Source organism: Psammomys obesus, unplaced genomic scaffold, assembly GCF_907164565.1.
Source record: "Psammomys obesus unplaced genomic scaffold, mPsaObe1.curated_primary_1811, whole genome shotgun sequence".
NCBI lineage: Eukaryota > Metazoa > Chordata > Mammalia > Rodentia > Muridae > Psammomys > Psammomys obesus.
The window spans coordinates 1,525,209-1,547,289 of record NW_026587215.1 but is presented as its reverse complement, the minus strand read 5'-3'; the positions used below and the strand labels follow the sequence as shown (position 1 = coordinate 1,547,289).

Sequence of the window (22,081 nt, the reverse complement as noted above, 5' to 3'; positions counted from 1 at the left end):
TATAAACTAGCTGCACCTGTTTATTTGTGGGTTCTCCATGTTGGCCTTACATCTGGGCCTGTGCTCTGAGTTCTTACCATCACCTGTAACCTGTACCATAGCCCACTGAGGCAGACGAGAGCACCAAGGCCGGAGAGCAGCTTAGGAGTACTCACCGTGACACTTGTCACCTCACAGTAGTCTCTGAACTCTGGCATAGCCCTAGCTTCCCTCAGGAATGGGCTTCGAGCGCGGCTGCCACATGAGTGAGGGAGGTGCATGGAAGGCTGGCCTGTGCACAAGCCCATCCCTGAACCACATTCCCAGTGTGTCCCACATCCCCTGTCCCCTCCCTCCAGTGGGTCGTTGTGCCTTGCCAGAAAGCACATGGGAAACAGGTTATGGGCAGGGCAGAGGAGGGAGCCGTGTGCCCTCGCAGGCTTGGTCCCAGCCACAGCATGCCTGTTCCACAGTGTCACCAGTGGGTACCTCTATGTGACCATCATCTACAACATCTCAGTCAGCCTGGCCCTCTACGCCCTCTTCCTCTTCTACTTCGCCACGCGGGAGCTGCTCAGCCCCTACAGCCCTGTCCTCAAGTTCTTCATGGTCAAGTCCGTCATTTTTCTCTCCTTCTGGCAAGGTCAGCCTCCTCTCAGCCTGGTGATCACAGTCCCTACGCCCACCCCCTTTTCAGTCCCATGTCCCACTCCTATTCATGTTCTCAGAACTGTGGGTCCCAGGCCAAAGTGCTGTCCTTTAAGATCCTGGCCTGGAACTCTAAAGATACCTTGGCCACTGGGTACTTGGGAGGACTGAGGCTTGCAGGAAGCTTCAGTGCAGCCGACCAGTTTTCTGGCTGACAGGTAGCTGAGGGTCGGCTTTGCAGAGGCCTGCCTCCAGGAGCAAATGAGCCCTCATGTACCCTGGAATATATGGCTATCTGGGCGGCACTGCGTGAATGAAGGGCATGGGAAGGGGTCCAGTGTGTGACCAGACAGTGCCTCTCCCTGTCCAGGCATGCTTCTGGCCATCTTAGAGAAGTGTGGGGCCATCCCCAAGATCAACTCAGCCCGCGTGTCAGTGGGTGAGGGCACTGTGGCTGCTGGCTACCAGGACTTCATCATCTGTGTTGAGATGTTCTTCGCAGCCTTGGCCCTGCGGCATGCCTTCACCTACAAGGTCTACGCTGACAAGAGCCTGGACACTCAAGGTATGGGCTGGGTTTAGCTTCAGAGGTCAGAGGTCAGCTTCAGAGCCCCTCTCCCCCAGCTTCCTGTAAAGCTTAACTGTACTGAAAGAGGGGATAAAGAGGTCAGAGCAGAAGGGCTATCAGAGCACAGAGGAACCCCCATTTTGTTTCCAGAAGCACCCATGTAGTATGGAGACCCACAGATGGTATAGAGGGTATTTACCTATAATCCCAGCACTCAGGAAGCTGAGGCAGGAGAGTTACTGTGAGTTTGAGGAAAAAAAAAAAAAAAAGGAAGTGAAAGTGAGGACAGACTAGTGGACAGCAGTGCGTGGCATCTGCTCCATCCTGCCTTCTGAGTCGGAGGGCAATTTCCACGGCTTGCTTTTACAGCTCTAATCCTTGTTGCTAAAGCAATATTCCACAGCCCCTGGAGTACAGGAGAGTGCCCTAGAAAGGTCTCAGTGGGTTGCCCCACTGCCCACCCCAAGCACCTCTGCGGTTGGCTAGGACCTTGAGCAGCTTTCTGGTGACTGGATAGTGCCACTGTCTGGAGAAGCAGGGGCCAGAGCACCTGTTCAGAGGAGAATGGCTGACACTGGCATGCGGTGAGAGACTGCAGGAGCGGGAGGGGGAGGCCTCCTGTCAGCGCACCTGCCATCCAGTTGCTGTTAGCTTTCCCCATGGCGGAAGGCCAGAAAACCTTCCTCCCCAGGCTTCAGTGCCCACCACAGGTCCCTGTGCTTGGCATGGACGGTCTCCGGGATCCAGAGGCACAGGACCCCCTGCCCAGCCCCTCTACTGTTCCTGGTTGGGATGAGGCCTTCAAATGCCCCTGCTGGACTGTGCTGTCTCGCCCCCTCCAACCCCCTTATGGTGTTGTAGTTACCACCCTGGTCCTTGATGGCATCCCTTCTCTGTCCTGAGCCACTTGCTGGCTGTACAACCCCCACTGGGCCCCATCAAGAAGGATCTGATAACATTCATCTACATCCCTTAAACCGGGTTTGACAGGCCACGAGGCCTGGAGCCAAGCCACTAGAAGCAAGCCTGGTTATCTGTGGCACAGGGTGCTGTGTTTTGGGAGTTCTGCATGAGCACTTTGCTGGTGACCTGGCGGTCTTTCCATGCACTCCCCTCAGGCAGCACCCCTCATAGATGTACCCACCCTAGAAGAAACAGCCCCACCAGGACCAGCTGAGGTTGCTGGAGGCTGTAGTCCGTCCTCTTAGTCATGGCACCCAGTCCCCCTTCACACTAGGCTGGAGTGAAAAGCCAGCCCTGCTCTGTGTTCGTCCACTGAGCTGTGATTGCCAAAGCTGTGAGGGGAGTGAGCTTTGCAAGGCAACAGGGTTCCATGCAGGGCTCCAGCAAGCCTGGGAGAAGTGGGAATACGGGTCCTCCGATGTGGGCTGGAACTCCTACAGCCATTAAGGAACCCCAGTTAGCATGAGCACCATCCTTCAGGGGAAGCCAGAGCAGCCAGAGTGTCTGGGGATGTGTGGGTGTCTCACTGGGCCTGGGTGAGCAGGCAACTCTCACTCAGCTGTCTCTTGTCTTCTCAATCTCTCCGGCTCCTCTCCCTGCCCTTTACTCTGCATTTGCCCCGGGTTTGGCCTCGGGCAGTGCTGACGTACGGCCCATACGGTAGGTTTGTTCTCTACTCTGTTTGCACGTCTGTCCCGCACGTCTGTCTGGTCATGTCACTGGCATGTCTTTTTGTAGCTCCTTTGTGTACCCGTCTCCTGGCTGGCACTCCTGGGCGAGAGCCCTGAGCCCCTGACTAGGAGGGCTGCCCTTTGTAGAGCTTTGGCTGCCTTCATCCCATTCTCTAGTTTTGAAATACACCCGGCTAGGTTCTGGGGCACAGTGCCCCCACTACAGGAGCATTTAGCAGTGTTTTCAAGACAGAACACACAGTGGGTAGACAGACTCTGAGTCCCAAGTCCTAGGGTTGAGTTCACCCCTCCGGCTTGGCTTGGTGGCCTGCACTGTGATTGCACCCCCGCCTCGGAGACCTGGGGGGCACGTACGCAGGTGGATGAGTTGGAAACATGCCAAGGTAGCGCATTCTGCCCTCTCAGAGGGATAGCCAATAGGCCAGCCTGCTCCTGAGGGGATGGAGGGAGTCTGGTACCTGGCCCAGCAGCCTTCCCAGCTGGGGATCATAGCCTGGCTCTGGAGCTCAGGGTGTTCCAGGTGACTGCCTGCAGCTTGCCCATCTCTGCCTAGTCCTTTCCCACCTGTGAGAGCTCCCTGTCCTTGTCGTAGCCTCCATCACAGCTCCCCTGTTCTCTCCTAGTCAGCAGCAGCCTGCCCTGCCCCTCTGGTGTCCCAGGGGGGAACAGTGAGGACAGCTCTGGGGTAGGGTCTGTCCCAGCCCACTGTGGGCGGGAACTGATGAAGTGCCCTCCTCTTGCTCTGCCCCCTCCCCGCCTCCTCCCTGCAGGCCGCTGTGCCCCCATGAAGAGCATCTCCAGCAGCCTCAAAGAGACCATGAGCCCGCACGACATTGTGCAGGACGCCATCCACAACTTCTCCCCCGCCTACCAGCAGTACACGCAGCAGTCCACGCTGGAGCCCGGGCCCACCCGGCGCGGCGGCACCCACAGCCTCTCCCGGTCCCACAGCCTCAGCGGTGCCCGGGACAACGAGAAGACTCTGTTGCTCAGCTCCGACGATGAGTTCTAGGTGTGGGCATGGGTGGGAGAGGAGCGGTGCCTCCCGCAGCCCCCAGCCAGGCTGGGGAGCAGCCAGCGCAGCCCTGATGTTGCCCTTTTATTTATTGGACCAGAAACACTTGCATATCACTTCCAGAGGGACAGGCCTCAGGAATATGTCTACACGGCCAACCCTGCACTGCTCGGGCCAAGAGCAGAGGACAGTGGCCGTAGCTGCCACACCTCTGCCGCCCATCCTGTCCTGGGGACACATCTGGAACCAGCCATGCCTAGGCCCGAATGCTTGTGTGTTGGCCAGAAGCTGCATCCTAAGCCCCCTCCCCAACAGGATATCTGCCGAGCTGTCAGGCCCAGCACACCCCACACCGTGCAATACCCAGGCCCAACCTGGCCTTCCTCCCCACCCCCCCCCCCCCTTCCCTGTTCACCTTTGTCCAATATGAGACCTGTCTCATTCTGGGCAGGAGAAGATGTAAATGCTCTGTGGACCCTCCCCCTCTCCTAACCTAGGCTTGCCTGACATGCTGCAAGGACCAGAGCCAGACCCCAGGAGCTTCAGGGCCCACCTAGGAAGGATGCTTCCGTGCCTGTGGGCCCTCCGGTAACACGTGAGACTCTGGACCACTCGGCCCTGAGAGGACAGGCAGCAGCCCACACTGCCCTCTCCCTTGGGTCCAGTTCTTGATAGTTTGGGGCAGAGCCCCCTTATATTTCCTGACTGTGCCAGGGCTTAGGTTCCTCACCACCTCCTCAGTGGAGCAGTCAGACTCCTGCTAGGTCCTGGCCTCCCTGGGACGGAGAAGTCTGAGTCTCCACATTTCAGATCACCTACAGAGGGAGGCCGGAGGGATGGCTGTGCAGCGGGGCCAAGGTAGGAGTGGTCTCAGACCCTCCCGGGTCCCCTGGCCTTACAGGGCCTGGTGTCCTGCCCCACCTGGCCCCTGGCCCATCTCTTCTGTGCCTTAGTCACATATCAAAGCCCCTCCCCAGTTCCCGTCTGTCCCAGGCACCTCCAGGGGCTCCTTACTGAGCTGCTGGCACTCAGGGTTCTGCAGCACTGGGTTGGGCACCCTTGTCTGGGACCACCCACTCTCTCCCCTGGCTCCCTCTACACTCACATCCCAGAGCTTCCCCCCGGGGCTGGGGCCTCCAACATAGGGTGGCCGAGGGCCTGTCGGGCAGAATCTAAGCTGTCCTTGGGTTTGGCTTCAGAAGCCTCTTGAGGTGATGGAGAAGAACAAGCCCCGTCTTGTGGCCTTCACTGGTAACCTCTCCCCTCGGCCACCTCTGGAACAGGTTCCTTTCCTGGAGTCCATTGGGGAGGGACCTCACGGGCAGTTGCATCCTAGCAACCTTCCTCACAGCACAGAGGCCAGCACTCAGCCCCACCCAGTGGGCCTGGCCAGCTGGTCCCAAGCTGCCCAGGAAGGCTGCAGGCAGGTGGGAGCTCCTTAGGGCCTGGCCTCCATTCCCTCCTGGGATTGCTTCCACCGGCTTGTTTCTCAGACTTTTCCTCTCCTTTCCAGGCCAAAGTATATTGCTGGTTCCTGTCCCCACTGGCCCCCACCCACCCTAGCACTTGCCTGCTGCCATGATGGGTGAGGCTGTTGGGGGGGAGGGGCTCAGTGGCAGGAAGCTAGTGGTCCCTGGGAACACGGGACAGAAATCTGTTCCCGACTGCCCCATTTCTTCCTTCCTAGGACGCATAACCTATCTTGTCTCATTTATTTTTTATTTCTTTTCCAGATAGTGTAGCTCTTTGTACATAAAAAAGATACTTGAAAATTAATTGTATGGTGTATGAGAAGACAGAGCCCGCTAGTTTTGTACTTCATGTGACTGCCATGCGCTCCACCAGAAAGCCGCTCTATTTTGGTGTCTGTGATATTTTAAATGCGTGACAGAAGCAAGCAAATAAAGTCAGGAAGAAATATATATATGAGATAATATAGATTATATCGAAATCTCTTCTGCCTACCAGTGAGGTGTTTCTTTTTTCCTTCTCCCTCTTGTCTGGAAGAAGCGTAGGGGCCCTGGGCAGGGGTGTCCACCCTCTTCCTGTGTGAGACATGTATGTAGGTCATGGGGGTGTTTACACGGACCAAAATCGGGTTCCACATCCCTATTAGACAGTTTTCTCCTTTCTTCACAGGCAACCTACCACAAGGGGTTCCTTCTCCCATCCCCATGAGGGCTGGGCCTCATTCCCTGTTTCTCCCAGGGGCAGGGTGAACTCTGTAGATATCTCTCAGAAGATCTAAGACTTGGGCACCCTCCTTGGCTTCCTTGAGCCCATCCTCCATCCTTGGGAACCAGGAGGCCTAGGGCAGGGGTAACAGGCCATGGGTACCTTCCCTGCCTGCACCATGCCTTTCTAAGGGCCTGGCCTGTGGGTGACAGGCATGGCTGGAATGCGTGTGGGCGGGGTAACTTCCTGAGCAGCCTATAACCTGAAGGTAAACAGCCTACGTCATCTGTGCACACGCCCATTCCCCCATCCGCCACCCCTTCCTGCTGGCGGGCCTGAGCTTAGCCTGTCAGGAAGGAATCTTGCTGGGCACAGCCCCAGTCTGAGGGGGAGAAAGTTGCGTGGGTCCCGACAAGCCACATGATCTGGCTGTTGGAAACACTCCAGCCATGCTCCTTTCCTTGGCCCCTCTCTCCCCCGAGCAGCCGCATGCAACGTCCGTACCCTAGTTCTGTGGACCAGCATTTGTAGTGCTCTTAGGGTTTACAGCCCTTCCGGCTTTTCTGGACTATGCCTCAAAGCACCAGTTCTAAACCTGTGGGCTGCAACCCCTTGGTGGGGTCAGTCAACCCTTTCACAGGGGTGGGATAGGAGATGTTTACATCATTCCTAACAGTGAAAGTACAATTATGAAGTAGCAACAAGTAATATTATGGCTGGGAGTCACAACACGAGGAACTGCATTAAAGGGTCACAGCATTAGGAAGGTTGAGAACCATTGTTTTAAAGTAAAACTGGAGCTACAAGAAACCAGTAAAAACCACCCCTCAAAAGAGACCACTTGGCTGAAGACCAGAGTATTCCTCCTCACCAGGCAAGGCAGAGTCAGCATGAGTGAGCGCGCGCGCGCGCGCACACACACACACACACACACACACACACACACACACACACACCATCTCTCCTTCCTCAGACCTAAGATTAACGCTGAAGCCTGTCCTAGAACTTAGCAATTCATTTCTCTCTCTGGGCCTTCAAGTGCACTGGGAAGTAGTTGCCATTGGGCTGTAGAAAATCAGACCTATGTCAAAGTGGAGAACTTAGGGCCTCTCTCCACCTGGGACTGTGCAGTGATCATACTGCTTTCTCCGCCCACACCTGCTTGCAAAAGTTAGCCGTGGGGTTTAGCCTCCCGTGACGCGAAAGTCTCTTCCACTCTCCCTTCTCAGGCCACTCATTTACAGCACACACAAAACAGTCTAGGATATGCAGTTCTCTGTGGAAAAAGAGAACTCGACTTTATTCAGAAAGTCTACAAAATACTCAAGGCAGATAACTGGCACACTTTACATCAAAATAAATAAACTCTGGGAGCCGGGCAATTTAAAAAACCTTATTATTGCTGCCATCCAGCTTTCCCTAAATATAAGATTAAATGTGATTTATTTGTAGATACAAAATAAAAGTCCAGCTCAGGGCCCATGTTTCCCAGGGAAGAGGCGCTGGGCTCTGGCTGGCCAGAATAACTTAGATTCGTGCAATAAATAGTGTGGAGGGGTCAGCTGTATACAGTGTTGGGGAGCGGCTAGGGCTGGACTTCCAGGGGTACAATGGTGAGCCCCGACTCCACCGCGGACCACGGAGACTCCAGACCAAAGCGGAAGCCTTAATTCCAAGGGATTCCCCCCCCCCACCTCCTCCAATCCCCACTTCAGGACTGTAGTGTCTGCCTCTACCTACCACAGTGGTCACCTCCACTGCCCCTTCTCTGGCTGGCCAGCTCCTCACCTCATCTGTGGTGTCACCTCCTCTCTCCTTCAGCTTCTCTTTCCCCATCCCATAGACACTGTCTCCCGGACCAGCGAGGCTCTCCTGCCACTCTGTTAAGTCCCTGTGCACTGGTCCCCCTCCCCCGTGAAATCCATGCTTGGAATGTTCCTTAGGGCAGCTGGGAGAGGCCCCATTTGGGCTTGCAGCTCAACTACTCAGCGCTGAGTGGCCTTGGATTGACAAGGCCCGACTGCTTCGCCATCTGTCAACTGAGCTTACTTAGCTTGGGAAAGCCCGACATTCCCAGGTCCAAAGCAGAGTTGGGAGGCCTCTGGAGTTCTGCCTCTCAGCAGGGCAACCCCACAAGGCCACACCTAGTCCTGAGAGGGTCGAGGAAGGGCATACTGGTACATTCCAAAGCTTCTCCCACCAGCCCTTCTCCGGGCCATTTCCACATCCCCTCCCTTCCAATCTGAGGACAGACTTTCAGCCCAGGGAAACCCAGAACCCCAAATCGCCCCCCCCCCCAACTTAGCAAAGTTGCCCCTCCCCAGGGCCATCAGATCCCAGTCTTGGGAGGGGGGCTGCAAGAGCTAGAAAGAGCCCAGGAAAGGAATGTGAAATCACCACAGTGGGTGGCGGTGGCAGAGAAACAGACCGGTGGCAGAGAAACGGACCGGGAGAGGAAGGCACTCAGGCATTCTGGGAAGGGAGTCGGGTCCGAGGGGGAGTTTTTCGGGGGAGGGGGCGGGTACTAGGAGCAGGGGGCGGGGTCGGGAGCGGGGGCGGGGCCTGGCGTCGACTTGACGATGGTGATGACGCTGGCGGGCGCCACCAGCGCGGCGGGGCCGCGCGCCGCGGCCACGGAGCGCGCGAAGCCCTGCAGCGCCTCGCACTTGCCGCGCAGCGCGTCGAGCTCCAGGCGCATGGCGGCGTTCTCGCGCGCCAGCTTGTCCACCTCGCGCTCCAGCTCGGACTTCTGCTTCTGCAGCTCCTCCTTCTGGCACACGCGCTTCACGCGGCAGCTGGCCGCGTAGCCGCGGTTCTTGAGGGTGCGGCGCCGCTGCTTCAGCCGCGTCACCTCCTCGGCCGACAGCCCGCGCAGGTTGCGGTTCAGCTCGCGCACCGACAGCCCCATCAGCGCCTCGTCCGACAGGTGCGGCGTGTTCTCGCTCAGCTCACGCTTGACCTGCGGACCGAGGGGGGGAAACTGAGGCACGCGGCCCCGGGCTGGAGATGCCGCCCAACTTCCCGGTGCAAGCCCCCCCCCCCACGCCCCTCCTTCCTGTTTTGGCGCTTTCTGGACTTGAGTCTAGACCTCGAAGGTGAGCTAGCACAGGAGTCTACCCCGGGGCCTCAAACTAACCAAGCGTCAAATCCTGGACCCCAGCTGAGAGACTCAGCCTGGAAAGCCCCTTGCAATGGGGGAAGCGGGCATAATGGGAAGTGACCTGCTCCTGTCGCTGCCGAGTCCCCTTTTGGGGCTTCCAGGAAGGAAAGGGGAATTGAGATGTCGCTACTCGACCAGGAGCAGAAGCAGAGAAAGACCACAGGCGCTAGCGCCTCACCTTCAGGGCTTTGCTGGACAAGGGATCCACGGACATTTTCGCAGTAGGTGCCCTCTGGGCTGGAGGCCTAGGAAGGAGAGAAGTTCAAGGTCACCTTGGTTGGTTTGTTCACGTTCTTGCTTAGGATAAAAATCAATCTCCATACCCTGGCATTCAAGGCGCCTATCTCAGAATTCATACCAACCTCCTCTGACCCCAACAGTCCAGCCTTTGCTCTTGCTGCCCCAGCCCCCCAAAGTGACGCTTCATCTGGGTCTTTGCCCAGATGACCTTTTCTTTTTCGGGGATGACCTCCTCTTTGACCACCTCCCACCCCAGGTGACGGTCTGTCCCTCCCACCCCCTTCTCCAGCAAAGTGCCAGTTTCACCACAGCCTCGCCACACCAGGGTCAGCGTGCATGCACTAGGTACTCGGCAAATGTGAGCTGAGGGAGTGGGCGGTCCCCGCACTCACCCCCCCCCCCCCCCCCCAGGCACAGGGCACGCGTGTTTTGGGTTTGTTTCAATATTTTTATCACATTTACGTGTGTCAGTCTGGCACACCAGGGCCATGCCATTTGACAGTTGTGTGGAGGTCAGAGGATGATACCCAGGCGTTGGTTTTTCCCTTCCACCTGCGCGTTCTAGGGGATCCAGCTCTCATCCTGAGGCTTGGCGGCAGAAGCCCCGTTCCCCACTGAGTCAGGTCACCTTTGTCATTTGCCCAGACTGGCCTCGAACTCACTGGGCTTCTTTCTGCCTCTGCCTCTTGAATGCTGGGGTTACAGGCTGTCTACAGAAATGTGCCCAAAGCATGTGTGTGTAGGTCAGTGAGCACCCTGTCGAGTTCAAAGTCTATCCAGTACCCCCTCAGGACGCAGCGCCCAAGCCTCCTTTCCAGCAGCATTTGTCCAAGGTCGTGTTTTAGAAAGGCTTCCCCAACTGCCCAGGGTCTGCCCACCAGCAGCGACTCAGCATGGTCCTAGCACAATGGTTTACAACTTCCTAATGCCGAGACCCTTTCATATCGTTCTTCACGTTGTGGTGGCCCCTCCCCCACCATACAATTATTTTCATTGCTACTTCCTAACTTAATTTTGCCATGTTATGAATCGTAGTGTAAATATCTGATACACAGGGTATCTGATATGTGACCCCCTATAAAAAGGTTTCAACCTACACATTAAGAACCACTGCCTTAGAGGGAATAGCAGCCATCCGCTAGCCTAGAGCCAGCCCACTGGTCCCCAGAAACTTCTTATGAGCCTTGCATTCCCTCAGCGACATTTCCTGATTAGCTGCAGTTTGCCATGTACCTGGCACTGAGGAGACAGGTGACTAAAGACTGCTGGAGGGAAACTAATGCGATGATGAACACCTCATCCCAGCACTCAAGAGGTAGAGGAAAGACTTCAAGGCCAGTGTTGGCTACACAGCAAGTTTGAGGCCAGCCTGGGTTACAGAAGACCCTGTTTCACAAGTGCTGTTAACTGTGAGCTCTTAACTGCGGGGCCATTTCTCCAGCCCTCTCCCTTTCTGTTTGTACTGGGGATTGAACACATGGTACACAGACATGCATGCAGACAGAACACTCATACAAAGGAAATAAAAGTTAAGTATTGAGAATTTAAGAGGACGAGTGAGAGGTCCAGAGTCTGGCTCCCAAGAGCCATGTAAATGCTGGGTGGGTGTGGTGCCCCACCTGTAATCCCAGCGTGGGCAGGGGTAGAGATGGGATCCCCAGAGCAAGCTGGCTTGCTAGGTTAGTGGGACCAGGAGCTCCATGTTCGTATAAGGCCACAAACAATCAAGGAGGACACAGCGCCAACCTCTGGCCTCCACAGGCAATTGAACCCTGCATGCTTAACCCCCACATCTCACGCTGAGCCTCTGTCACACTCACTCACATGCAGCATCTGCCCTCTGATGTCCCCTGGGGGCTCTTTTTAAAGAGGATGTCCCCTCTCCAACAGCGGGGGGACCCTGTCGAATCTCCTATGGTTTCCCCAGGGCTGAGAACAGTGTCTGGCCAGAGAAGCTGCTCCCATGGCAACGGTGGGATTCTCCGTGTGAGTCAGGCCAAGGTGGGGACAGTCTGGGGCTTGTGAGGAACTCCCACCAGGTCAGGGGTCTAGCAGCTCAGTCAGCAGGAAGGGGCGGGGCAGGAAAGGGAAGCTGGCCATTGAAAACGCTGTTTTGACTGAAACAGCTACTGTGGCCCCGGGGTTAGCGGAGTCTAATGGTGTCTACTGGGGACTAAAGCACAGGCCAGGGATCCCAGCACTCAGGAGATAGACAGGAGGGTCAAAAGTTCAGATTACTCTTAGATCACGAATTCAAAGCCAGCCTGGGCTACATGAGACTGTCCCAAAATAATCAAAACAAAATTTAAGAAGAGCCACCAGGGCAGGTGTGACACACAGCCTGTAATCCCAGGGTTGGGGAGGCTGAAGCAGGAGGATCATTGGTTCATCCCTGGCTACATATCAAGCTCAAGCCCAGGCTGGATTATAGAGCAAGACCCTATATCTACAGATCAAAAAGCCACCATGCCTCTTACGATGTAGCTGGAAAAAGCTGCACCTGGGGACTGGACCAGGGCTTGGGCAGTTCTAGGCTCCGGTGCTGATTCTGGGTGAAGGATTCCACTTGACTTTACAGGGGCACCTAGAACCTAAGATCCTTCTGCCTCCGTTACCTGAGTAGTGGGATTCCAGGTATGGGCTACTCTGCTTGGTCGCAGTGGCATTTTTTAAACAGTCCCCTGCCTGAGTCACATACCAGGGAGTTGGGTCGGGGTGGCACCTGTCCACTGAGACAATCTCACATGCCACGGCCCACATGGTCACCTCCCATAGGTCTCATTGATCCGTACCAGCCAGAAGAGTCCAGACAGCCTTGCACTGCTCCAGTCAGGCCCTGTGCCCAGCCACACCCTGCTTCCACTAGCAAGCCTCCCTCCATTCTGCCTCTAGCCTGAAGGAATCTCTTTCACTTCCTCTCTCCCACTCTTGCCCTCTCACCTCCAGACCACCCCCACCCTCTGATACCATCTTCCTCCTCAGTCTGTTTGCCAGGTTCCTAATCACCCTCTGTTCCAACCGTAGGAAGCCCTCTCTGACCCATAGGTCTTGCTAGGTGCCCTCTGCCCCCCAGCCTGTCTCCCTTGTGGTGTAACTATCCATTTCCTCGTTGTCCCTATACCAGACAGCTGAGTCAGCCCTGGGTGTTTGAGGCTGCCCAGCCATGGCCCAACAGGAGCAGGGAGCATGCAGTGTGTGTGTGTTTGTGGGGGGGGAGGAGGGGAATTGGTTGGAAACTCTGTCATGGTGACCCAGCTGGTTGGTATCCCAGGCAAGTTCCAAGACCAGCTTAGGGGAACACAGTGTGAGTGAAACCTGTTGGTAGCCTCCTCCTCCTTCTCCTTGTCATCTGCCTCCCTGTGGGGCAGAGGACACAGGGGGCAGGAGAATTGGAGCCAGCATAGGGACCCTCACCCATGTGACCTTTGGCCTAGATCAGGGCATGGGAAACAGGGAAAGGGGCACTGGCCGGGAGGCAAGCCCAGAGTTTTCTCCAGGCTGTGCAACCTGGGGAGAGCTGCTTCTCTTTCCAGCAGACAGCAGGTGGGTCGCTACCGTCCCACCTGTAGTGCGGGACAGTTTCTTCCACAGTTTTAGTGGACGCTTGTCATGTAAACAGAGAGGCAGAGAACATCTGGGAACTCAGTAAAACTGCTGGGCCTGACCAGGTGTCAGGGCTGCAGCCGGCTCTGAGGCCCTAGCAGAGCCAGCCAGGGTCACCTAAAGAACTGCATGTAGAAAGACCACCTCCTAGAGACCACCCCAAGGTAGGCACTCGCTAGAAGCCACACGGCCGCCTGTCTGCAATGGGGGCAGAATTCCGACATCCATGAAATCTAGGGACTGACCTCCCCCCTCCCCCCTTGAGACAGGATTCTCTGTGTAGCCCTGGCTACCCTGGAGCATGCTCTGTAGACCAGGCTGGCCTCACCCTCAGAGATCTGCCTGCCCCGGCCTCCCGAGTGCTGGGAGGTGCATGGACCACTACCCCACCCACTGGCTTCAGGACTGAGTCTCAATCATTTCCTACCATCATCTTCATAGTCTTCCTGAGAACCCTGTCAAGTAATGCCCAGAGAGGTGGGCAGAGGGGACACAGCCACACAGGGCAGGCAGTGCCCAGGACTGAAGCCAGCTACCTCCTCCTCATGGTACGGACTCTGCACAACTCCTTCTCTGAGTCCTGTTTCCTCGCCTCTGTGAAGAGGGAGCAGCTTCGCCTGTGTTGTGCCAGGACCTGGGTTAGGCTGGCGAAAGCTGGGTCGTGTGAGTGACACCAACCTTATATTTCCAGGCCTTCTTGCCAGTTGTGTGGAGCTGGGCAGGGGTGGGGGGTGGCTGGGAGTGTGGATAACTGCTCAGTCAAAAGACCTGGTGGAAGAAAGGGTCTCTCCCTGCATGGGTTAACTAAGGGCCTGCTGAGTCCTGGGGTGCAGCGCTTGGGTCCAGAATGCTGGCAGCATAGCCCGGCTCCTCACCCTGGCCCTGTTCTCCACATTTGTAGACTGGGGTCGGTGTGTAAAATGCAGGCGTTCTTAGGTCAAGTCAGAGTCGGACTTGGTTGGCTGAGCACAGACAGCTCTGACCTGTCACTTGTTTCCAGAGAGATGAAACAGCCACCTCCTTGGTCGTTCAAAACCTCCCTGTTTTCTTCACATGGCCTCAGAATCCCTCTCCACATGGCCAGCCTCCCCTGCTTCCCCAAGAGATGGGACTGCAGCCATGCTCTTTATAGACAGTGAGCGTTCGGCTGGCCCTGGGAAGGCTGGGACCTGGCCATCCTCCTCTGTCCCGCCAGCCCCCATTCTAGCCTCAGGCCCCTCAGTGGCATCCTAGAGGTCGGCGTGGGCCCACATCTGCCCAGGAATGTCCTAGCTCAGCAGTCAGCCAGGCACACAGGGAATGTCCCGACACAAGAAGGGGGGATTTTCCCATCACCTCTGGCTTCCAGCTTCCAGCAGCAGGCCCCAGTCTCTAGCACACAGAGCACGGATATCCCACTGCTACCAGTCCGCCCGACCCAGGGACCCCACCCTCAAGGCTTCTCTTCTTCCTGGGGAAGCCAGCAGGGCCAACTCCGGGTCTGAGGTTCCTAGTATTCTTTGGAGACCCAGGAGTGAGCTCATTCCCGGGTACATGACGGCTGCCCCGCCAGGGGCCATGGCCTTCCTGTCCCTGTCGCTGGCCCCTTGCTGAACACCCGAGACATGCTGCAGACGGCCCACCCACTGGCATGGGTTCCTCTCTGGCTGCCGAGCCACAGTGCTTACTTGGTGAGGACAGAGGGAAAAAATGTGTTTGCCTGGGTCTTGGCAGCGAGCGCGGGGCGCCTCCTCCCCGCTGGAAGGGCGCAAGCCTGAAAGGACTGAGCAGTGTAGGGAAGCAGCAGCCTGGCCTTCCAGCCCCATCCTGCTACCCACACCGTATCACCGTGTGACTTCAGGTCGTCACTCCCTTTCTCTGGGCCCGGATTTCCCAACGTGCCCAACCTCCCCTGAGCCTGAGGTACCGCCCAGCAAAGGCAATGTCTGGGTGTACAGTGTCTGATTCTGGCCCTGCATAAAACTCCCAGGCCTCCAGCAGGGTGGAGGCACTGGAGGAAAGGAAAGGAAACCAGGGAGGGCCTCCTGGAGGCAGAGGCATGAGAGCTGACCTCCTTTCTCCTCCACCTGCACAGCTAGGGGCCACTTCCTCTTCCAGGGAGACCAAGACCAGAGTGGCCTCACCGCTGCCCTGCCCCCTCCTCTGCCTCCACCTCCGATAGCGTCAAAAGGGGTCACTATTACAAACTTGACCATGTTTGGCATGTTTCAAGACCTTGTGCTAGCTGGGTGTGGTCACGGACTCCATGATCGAAACCCTCAGGAGGCAGAGATGGGAACACCAGAAGTTCACCGCCAGCTCAGGCTACATAAGACCCTATGTCAAAAACAAAACAAAACAAAACAAAAGCAAAGATCGGGCTAGAGAGATGGCTAGAGAGATGGCTCAGTGGTTAGGAGCACTTGCTGCTCTTGCAGAGGACCTGCGTTCTGTCCTCAGTACCATGTCAAGTGGATCATACCCGCCTGTAACTACAGTTTCAGGGGCCTAGCACCCTTTGGCCTCCACAGCCGTCTGCACGCATGTGGAACACATAAATTCACTAAGGCACAAACACCTACTTAAATGAAAAGTGAGTTAAAAAAAAAAATCTTTGGGGGAAAAAAAAAGTAGGCTGGATTCCCTAACGACTTCTGGCCAAAAGGAACGGTCTGTGTGTGTGAAGCAGGAACTCACCTGCGCCCTGAAGACCTGCTCATTTGGGAGAAGATTCCTTCAAGCCTCCTCTGGCCCACAGTCTTGCTTTCCGCTTCCCTGGACCCCAGGTCCTCTTTCTATCCCCATCACTGGGCTCAAGGGACATAGGCCCATTGCTCACTTCCTCAACTATCCACATATCCACGAAGCACCTGCTGTGTGCCAGCTACCCCTGCCCCCCAGGTTGAGCCCTGAAGGCCCAAAGAGGAATCATAGCCCTTGTCCTCTGGATTCCACAGCCACCACCGGCCACCTACTCCCTAGCCTCCTCCCCAGGGAAGCCTTCCATGATTGCACTGACTAAAGTAGAAGCCCTATCACTGCTTAGGCCAGCTGACTTTCCCTTCAGCCCATCCATCTTAGCAGCTGCTCTGCATTGACTTCTTTGGCTCCTTTACCTTCTCCCCCAGAAGGCAGTCTCTGGGTCTGTCTGTCTCATCCCCAGTGTCTGGCCCAGTGGCTGTGCAAGGCTAAGATGGGAGCGCGCACTACCACAGCCATGGGTGAAGGTCCCACCGTCACACCTCCCTGCCCCGGTGAGTGCATGTCCATCCTCCCCTCAAGAATAAATAAAGTGGAGAGATGGCTCGGTGGCGAAAAGCACTTGTTGCTCCTGCAGAGGACGACCGGGATTTAGTTCCCAGCACCCACATGATGGCTCGCAACTGTCCATAACTACAGTTCCAAGGGATCCAAGACCCTCTTCTGACCTCTGCTGGCCCCAGGCATACACACGGAGCAAACACAAACATGCAGACAAAAAAAAAAAAAAAAAAAAAAAGTCCATGATGTAGGGATGCTGAGTTTCCGTCTGTCTGTCGGTGGGTCGGTTAGTCACTCCCTCATCTCTGACCCCCAGCCCTACTGGGGGATGTTTCCTGATCAGGGCTGAGGATGGACCCACCAGGTCCTGTGGTCCTGGCTGCAAACCTCCAACCACCAACTCTACATACACGGCCAGCCCCAGGCCTTGGGATTGGCTCTGCTTTTTCCAGATCGTCCTGGAAAACAGGCTGCACATCGCAGCTACCAGAACCATGGCTCTCCTGCCGTCCTGCTGCAGACAGGGACACCGGAGTCCCCATAGTGGCAGCCGGGCTCACTGGGCTCAGAGTTAAAATATTGATTCCGTCTCCTAGCAAGCTCAGTTGCCACCTCCTTGGGTTTTAGAAGCCTCATGTTGGTGTACACGCAAGAGGGTAAATCTGAGTAGGATCACCGGGTTCCCAGAACCAGCCCTCCCTCAGGTTGCCGGCCTACACAGGTGTTTTTTCACAGCGCTCCCCTCCCACATTAACCCTTCCGGGATCAGTACTGCCTGCCGATCTTGCTGGCCCAGGCTGGCCTCCAGGTGTGCCAGCTGACCCAGTCTTTAATTAGCCCTGGGGTCCACCAGTCCACACAGAAAGTCCAGTCTAACAAGTCAGTCTGAGAACTGAAACTACCAGGAGCGTGGCAGGCCGCCTCCCCCCATCCTCCAGGACCCAGCAGGTGAAGCCTCAGACACCCAGACCACCACGATAGCCACCAGAGTAGCCAGAGACCCTTGCCTTCCCCGATCTCCGCCCACAGGCTTTCTGGGCCTCCACGTTTCTCCTGAGACTGGGGAAGTGGGCCAGTCCAGGGATAAACCAGACAGAACACCTGGGGCGAAGGAAAAACTTCCACGCACCACACGACCAGATCCACCAGGTGGCCAGGAGAAGGCTAGCTCGCTCACCGCTTTTCTATTCTAAGGCTGCAGGCACCCGCTCTAGGTAAGAAACAAACACTGATGTCACATGGCTCCGACCAGGGGAAACTCCGGAGACAACCGGGGCCGGGCAGAACCGGCTGGTGGGAAAGGGGGAGGATGGCGCAGGGTGGAGGAGAGGGAGAGAGAGAAAAAAAATTCCAGACCTGGCGTGACCACGGACTGAGCCACTTCCTTCACTCGGGCTCTTATTCCGCATTTGCTCCAGTGGACACCGGTGCGGCCTCCACTTCAAGGCATCCCGGGCTAGCGTCAGTCTCCAGGGAGCGCGTGCGGCCACACGCAAACCCAAACCCCGCGGTACACGACGCGCACGCAGCCCGAGGAACCCAGGGCGCTCCCCAGGGAACACGCGCGCACGCACGCCAGCGGGGGACGTAAACAAACCGCGCACACACGGTGCTGGGCGCGGCTCCAGGGACTGTTCTCCCCGAGTCACGTACCAGCGCGCCCCGCCTCCGCCCCGGCTTCCTCCCGGGCCCGCGTACCGCCTCCCCGCGGGCCCCTCCGAGGCCCCTCGGTGAGCAAGATGCTCAGGGGGCGCCGAGGACGCGGACCCACGCGCGGCCCAGGCACGACCCGGAGCGCGCACTCCCGGCTCTCGGTCCCTGACGCGTCCTTACCGTTCTCTCCCAGGCCCGGCGCTCCGCGCGCGCTGGTCGCGGCTGCTGTCGCGGTGGCGGTCTCGGGTCACTCTCGGGCCCCGTTCCCCTCCGATCGGGACCGCAGTTCGCTGGGAACCCGGCTCCGAGCCCCGCCGTTCCGAGTTTTGTTATGGGGCGGGCGGCGCAGGGGGCCGGAGCGGCGCGCAGTTGTAAGGCGAGCTTCCCGGAATTACTCACGCACAGGATTCCTTTCATTCATAAAAACCCAGTCATGCGGTGACGTCACTGCCCCAGCCTCCAGCCGGCCCCGGAGAGGCCCCGGAGAACTAAGGCTCCGCCCACGCCCGAGTGAGACCCCGCCCCCGGCTAGGCCCGGCTCTAGGGGCCCCGCCCGCAGCTAGATCCGCCTGGGATTCTCCATCCTGGGACCGTGTCCTCTGGTTGCGTTCACCTGACACCTCTCGAGAATGGCGTGGGTGGAGGTGCCACTTGCTTCACTTTACAGTTTACTGTCTGGCCTCTTTTCGATCTACACCCTTTGCCCGGGTGATCTCACCCGGTCTCGTTTTCTCGTTTCTCTGTACCTGTGAGCCGTGGGTTGGCATGCGCAGAGCCACAGCGACTGCCTACCCTGGGCCTTCACAGGGTGTCAGCTCCACATCCTCAGCCTTACCTCCACTGGCCCCAGTGACGCCCGCTTCCTCCATGCAGTTTAAAAAGGTGCCTGTCACTAATTCTGAGGGCTGGGGTTCGGTCCCCACAACTTACAGGACAGGAGGCGACAACTGACTCCTGAAAGCTGACCTCTGACCTCCACAGGCTTATGGTGGTAAACCTGCACTCACGCAGACACGTAACAAACAAATTTAAGGATAAAAGTTATAAATAAGAAAAAGACTTTTTTTTTTTTTTTTTTTTTTCAACTTAACTCTGATGCCGGGCGCGGTGGCCCATGCCTGTAATCCCAGCACTGGGGGAGGCAGAGGCAGACGGATCTCTGTGGGATCCCTGTGAGTTCGAGGCCAGCCTGGTCCACAAAGCTAGTCCAGGACAGCCAAGGCTACACAGAGAAACCCCGTTTTGAAGAAACAAAAACAGAAAGAGCTGAGGCTATGTCTGGCAAATAGTAGGTACTCAACTCATGAAGAAATCCAATGGATCTGTATGACACGTGGGGACCCTACCCCAGATCCATCACCCTCATCCTCAGCCTAGGAGGACAGAGGAGTCAGGCCTCAGCGTCCACACCCAACTCCCCGCAGAAGCAGCCCTCGTTTTTGGTAATGGCGGCCGAGGGATGATGTTGTACAACGCTGCATTTAAAAGTGGAGCTGGCCTTCTCACACTCTTTCCAGGGGCAGAGTCCCCAGACAGGCGCAGAAATGGTACCCTGCAAGGGGAAGGAAAATGAGAACGAGCAGGTCCTCAGCTAGAGAACTATTTGCTATCTGTCACGTCTTTGCATCTTTCTATGAGGCCTTTGTCCGGTGGAATGAAGGTGAAAACTGAGCAAGACGAGGTTGCTGTCAGGTCGGCTCCAAGGATTGCACAGTGTTGTCTGTTCTACCGAACCCTGGGCCACAGGACTTCTGGTCCCATCAAACCTCAGCGTTCTCACTCGCTTGGGATGAAAGGTTAAGCCAGTTGAGGATGTCACCTTCAGCCCCTCTGACAGCTCCCACAGGAAGTAAAGTCACTGTGCTCACTGTGGACAGGACTTCTCTGGTTATTTTCTGTTAATAAATTCCCTTCCTGTGAGCTGAAGAAACAGAAACGTGGAGTGGTGCTCTCTGGCTTGAGGCAGTGGGAGCTCTAGCCGTCCAAGTCAGGGACAACCTGAGCGTTTAAATAGAGCAACAATGGATCATAAGCTGTTAAGTGGGAATTACTGAGTTCACACTGGGAGAAAAAAATGGACAACCAACCGAATGTTGTTTTTGTTTTGTTTGTTTTGTTTTTTGTCTCAAGCAGAGAGAACAATGGAGTTAGAAAATGACCATCAAGCCATCCCTCTGTCATAAGACACTCCGCAAAGGATCATCAGCAGGTGTGTTTGTTTAACAAGAAGCATGATATTCACATTGTTTGGATCCAGCAAGATGGCTCAGCAGGTAAAGGCACTTGCCACCCAAGGACGCAAGTCTTGACGACTGGAGTTCAAGCCCCCAGAGTCCATGTAGTGGCCAAAGAAGGAACACTGACCCCACTAAGTTTCCTTCTGACCTTGGCATGTCTCACACAAGCACAAAGGAGAGAGGGAGGGAGAGAGAAATGATGATGATGATGATGATGATGATGATGATGATGATGATGATGAACAAAATTTTAAAATAAAAAAGAGGCTATTCCAGGCTGGAGAGTTGGCTCAACAGTTAGAGGCAGAAGACTAGAGCCAGGTTCTCATCACCCACATTGGCTGGCTCCCAACCCCCTGTAACTGGAGCTTCAGGGGCATCTGATACTTCCTGCTTCTGCCTCCAGCTGGCACCTGTACTTATGTGTACACACAAAAACACACTCACGTAGTCAAAGACAAAACAAACAAACAAACAAACAAAAAAAAAAAAACCCTTAAAAAGGAGATTCTCCTAGTTTCAAGGTGATTTCCCACAAGACAACTATTAACTATTATTTTTATGCTTTTATTTATTACTATTGTGTGTATATGGTGTGTGTGTGTGTGTGTGTGTGTGTGTGTAGATCACAAGTGTGTAGATCAGAAGGCCAGAGTTCAGAAATCAGTTCTCTCCTTCCACCGTGGGTTCCAGGGCTCAAACACTAGTCATCAGGCTAGCACAGCAAGTACTTTTACACACTCAGCTTTCTCACTGGCCTGAAAGAGTTGATTATTAACTATAAAAGGAGAATAGCAACTGTACAATGAGAAACTTGGCAGGCACGACTAAGTGATCCCAGCTAAGACACCAGCCATGGGACAAACGGACAGATTAGAGAGCATGATAGCTCATAGCAGACAATGCCATGGTCTCACAGGATAGCATTGTTTCCCTGTTGTGGTTGCTCTGTGGTGCTGTGGGAGAGCATCCATGATTTTAGGAAACACCCATGAAGTATTTAGGTAAAGGCACCTGGTGTTTTTGGTTGTTTCTGAAGGCTTTGAGATATAAGGGTGTATAAAGAGTCTTTGCTAGATGCTCTTCCGTCAACTTGACACAAGCTAGAGCCTGGATAAAGGGAACCGCAATGAGAAAAGGCCTTCACTGGACTGGCACAGGTAGGCAAGCCTTGGGGGCATTTTCTTGATTGATGTGGGGGCGCCCAGTTCACGGTGGATGGTGCCACCCCTGGGCTGACGGTCCTAGAAAGCAGGCTGAGCAAGCCATGAGGAGCCAGCTAGGAAGCAGCACCCCTCCATGGCCTCTGACACGCATGCCTCCAGGTTCCTGCCTTGAGTTCCCACCCTGCGTTCTCTGGATGACGGACCACAAGCTGAAATAGACCCTTCTCTTCCCCAAGTTGCTTCTGGTCATGGCGTTTATCAGAACAAGAGAGATCCTAAGGCATCGTGCCGTGGGCTACACCGTATCATCAAATTATGGATATTGAATATTCATACTTAACACGCTAGAACATGACTGAGCGTGGAAGTAAGACGTTTTAAATTTTATCTTATGAATGTTTACTTGCATATCGTTATTTGCGCCACCTGTGTGCAGTGCCCTTAGACACCAGGCAGGGCATCGGATTCCCCAGAAATGGAGTTGCGGGTGGTTGTGAGCTACCCTGTGGGTGCTGTGTCCTCTGAGATACCAGCAAGGGCCAGGCCCTCGGTAAGAGTTTTAAAGAAGTGTACGTTAAAATAAGGTCTTTAGGGCAGACCCTGACTTCACCTGATTTCGGTCCTTAGAAGAAGCAGGAATGGTGACACACAGGGAGAGCCAGGGGTGCCCCACACAGAGAAAGACCTGGGGAGACACAGGCCCAGCAGTGAGGGAGGCCTCTGGAGAAACCACCCTGCCGTA

At 55.8% G+C, this 22,081-nt stretch overlaps 2 protein-coding genes across 7 annotated transcripts in view; one reads left to right on the top strand and one right to left on the bottom strand.

The window, feature by feature from the left end:
- Tmem184b (transmembrane protein 184B) overlaps nucleotides 1–4,064 on the top strand; it is a 39,582-nt gene extending 35,518 nt beyond the window's left edge. For 4 of the 5 annotated variants that reach the window (XM_055603025.1, XM_055603023.1, XM_055603021.1 and 1 more), the window contains 4 exons: nucleotides 453–622; nucleotides 998–1,192; nucleotides 2,798–2,818; nucleotides 3,621–4,064. In XM_055603025.1, the coding sequence (XP_055459000.1) occupies nucleotides 453–622; nucleotides 998–1,192; nucleotides 2,798–2,818; nucleotides 3,621–3,862 (628 nt within the window). In that variant the 3' untranslated portion in view covers nucleotides 3,863–4,064. The remainder of the gene's footprint in view (nucleotides 1–452; nucleotides 623–997; nucleotides 1,193–2,797; nucleotides 2,819–3,620) is intronic. The other variant, XM_055603022.1, reaches the window with a different exon arrangement.
- Nucleotides 4,065–7,305: 3,241 nt separating this feature from the next.
- Maff (MAF bZIP transcription factor F) lies at nucleotides 7,306–18,399 on the bottom strand. Of its 2 annotated transcripts, none has more exons than XM_055602914.1 (3): nucleotides 18,117–18,399; nucleotides 9,379–9,445; nucleotides 7,306–8,999 (listed from the first exon to the last, which is right to left on the bottom strand). In XM_055602914.1, exons 2-3 carry the CDS (start codon nucleotides 9,412–9,414, stop codon nucleotides 8,565–8,567), a joined length of 471 nt encoding a protein of 156 aa, XP_055458889.1. In that variant the 5' UTR covers nucleotides 9,415–9,445; nucleotides 18,117–18,399; the 3' UTR covers nucleotides 7,306–8,564. The 2 variants fall into 2 exon arrangements, with proteins under 2 accessions (XP_055458889.1, XP_055458888.1); XM_055602913.1 differs by lacking the exon at nucleotides 18,117–18,399 and adding an exon at nucleotides 17,640–17,947.
- Nucleotides 18,400–22,081: the final 3,682 nt, after the last annotated feature.

Coding starts and splice junctions, on each gene's coding strand:
- Maff (XM_055602913.1), bottom strand. CDS start 17,692: ATGCGGAATAAGAGCCCGAGTGAAGGAAGTGGCTCAGTCCGTGGTCAC. Junction 9,446..17,639: donor TCAGTCCGTGGTCACGCCAG/GTCTGGAATTTT, acceptor TCTCCTTCCTAG/GCCTCCAGCCCAGAGGGCAC. Junction 9,000..9,378: donor TGTCCAGCAAAGCCCTGAAG/GTGAGGCGCTAG, acceptor CTCGGTCCGCAG/GTCAAGCGTGAGCTGAGCGA.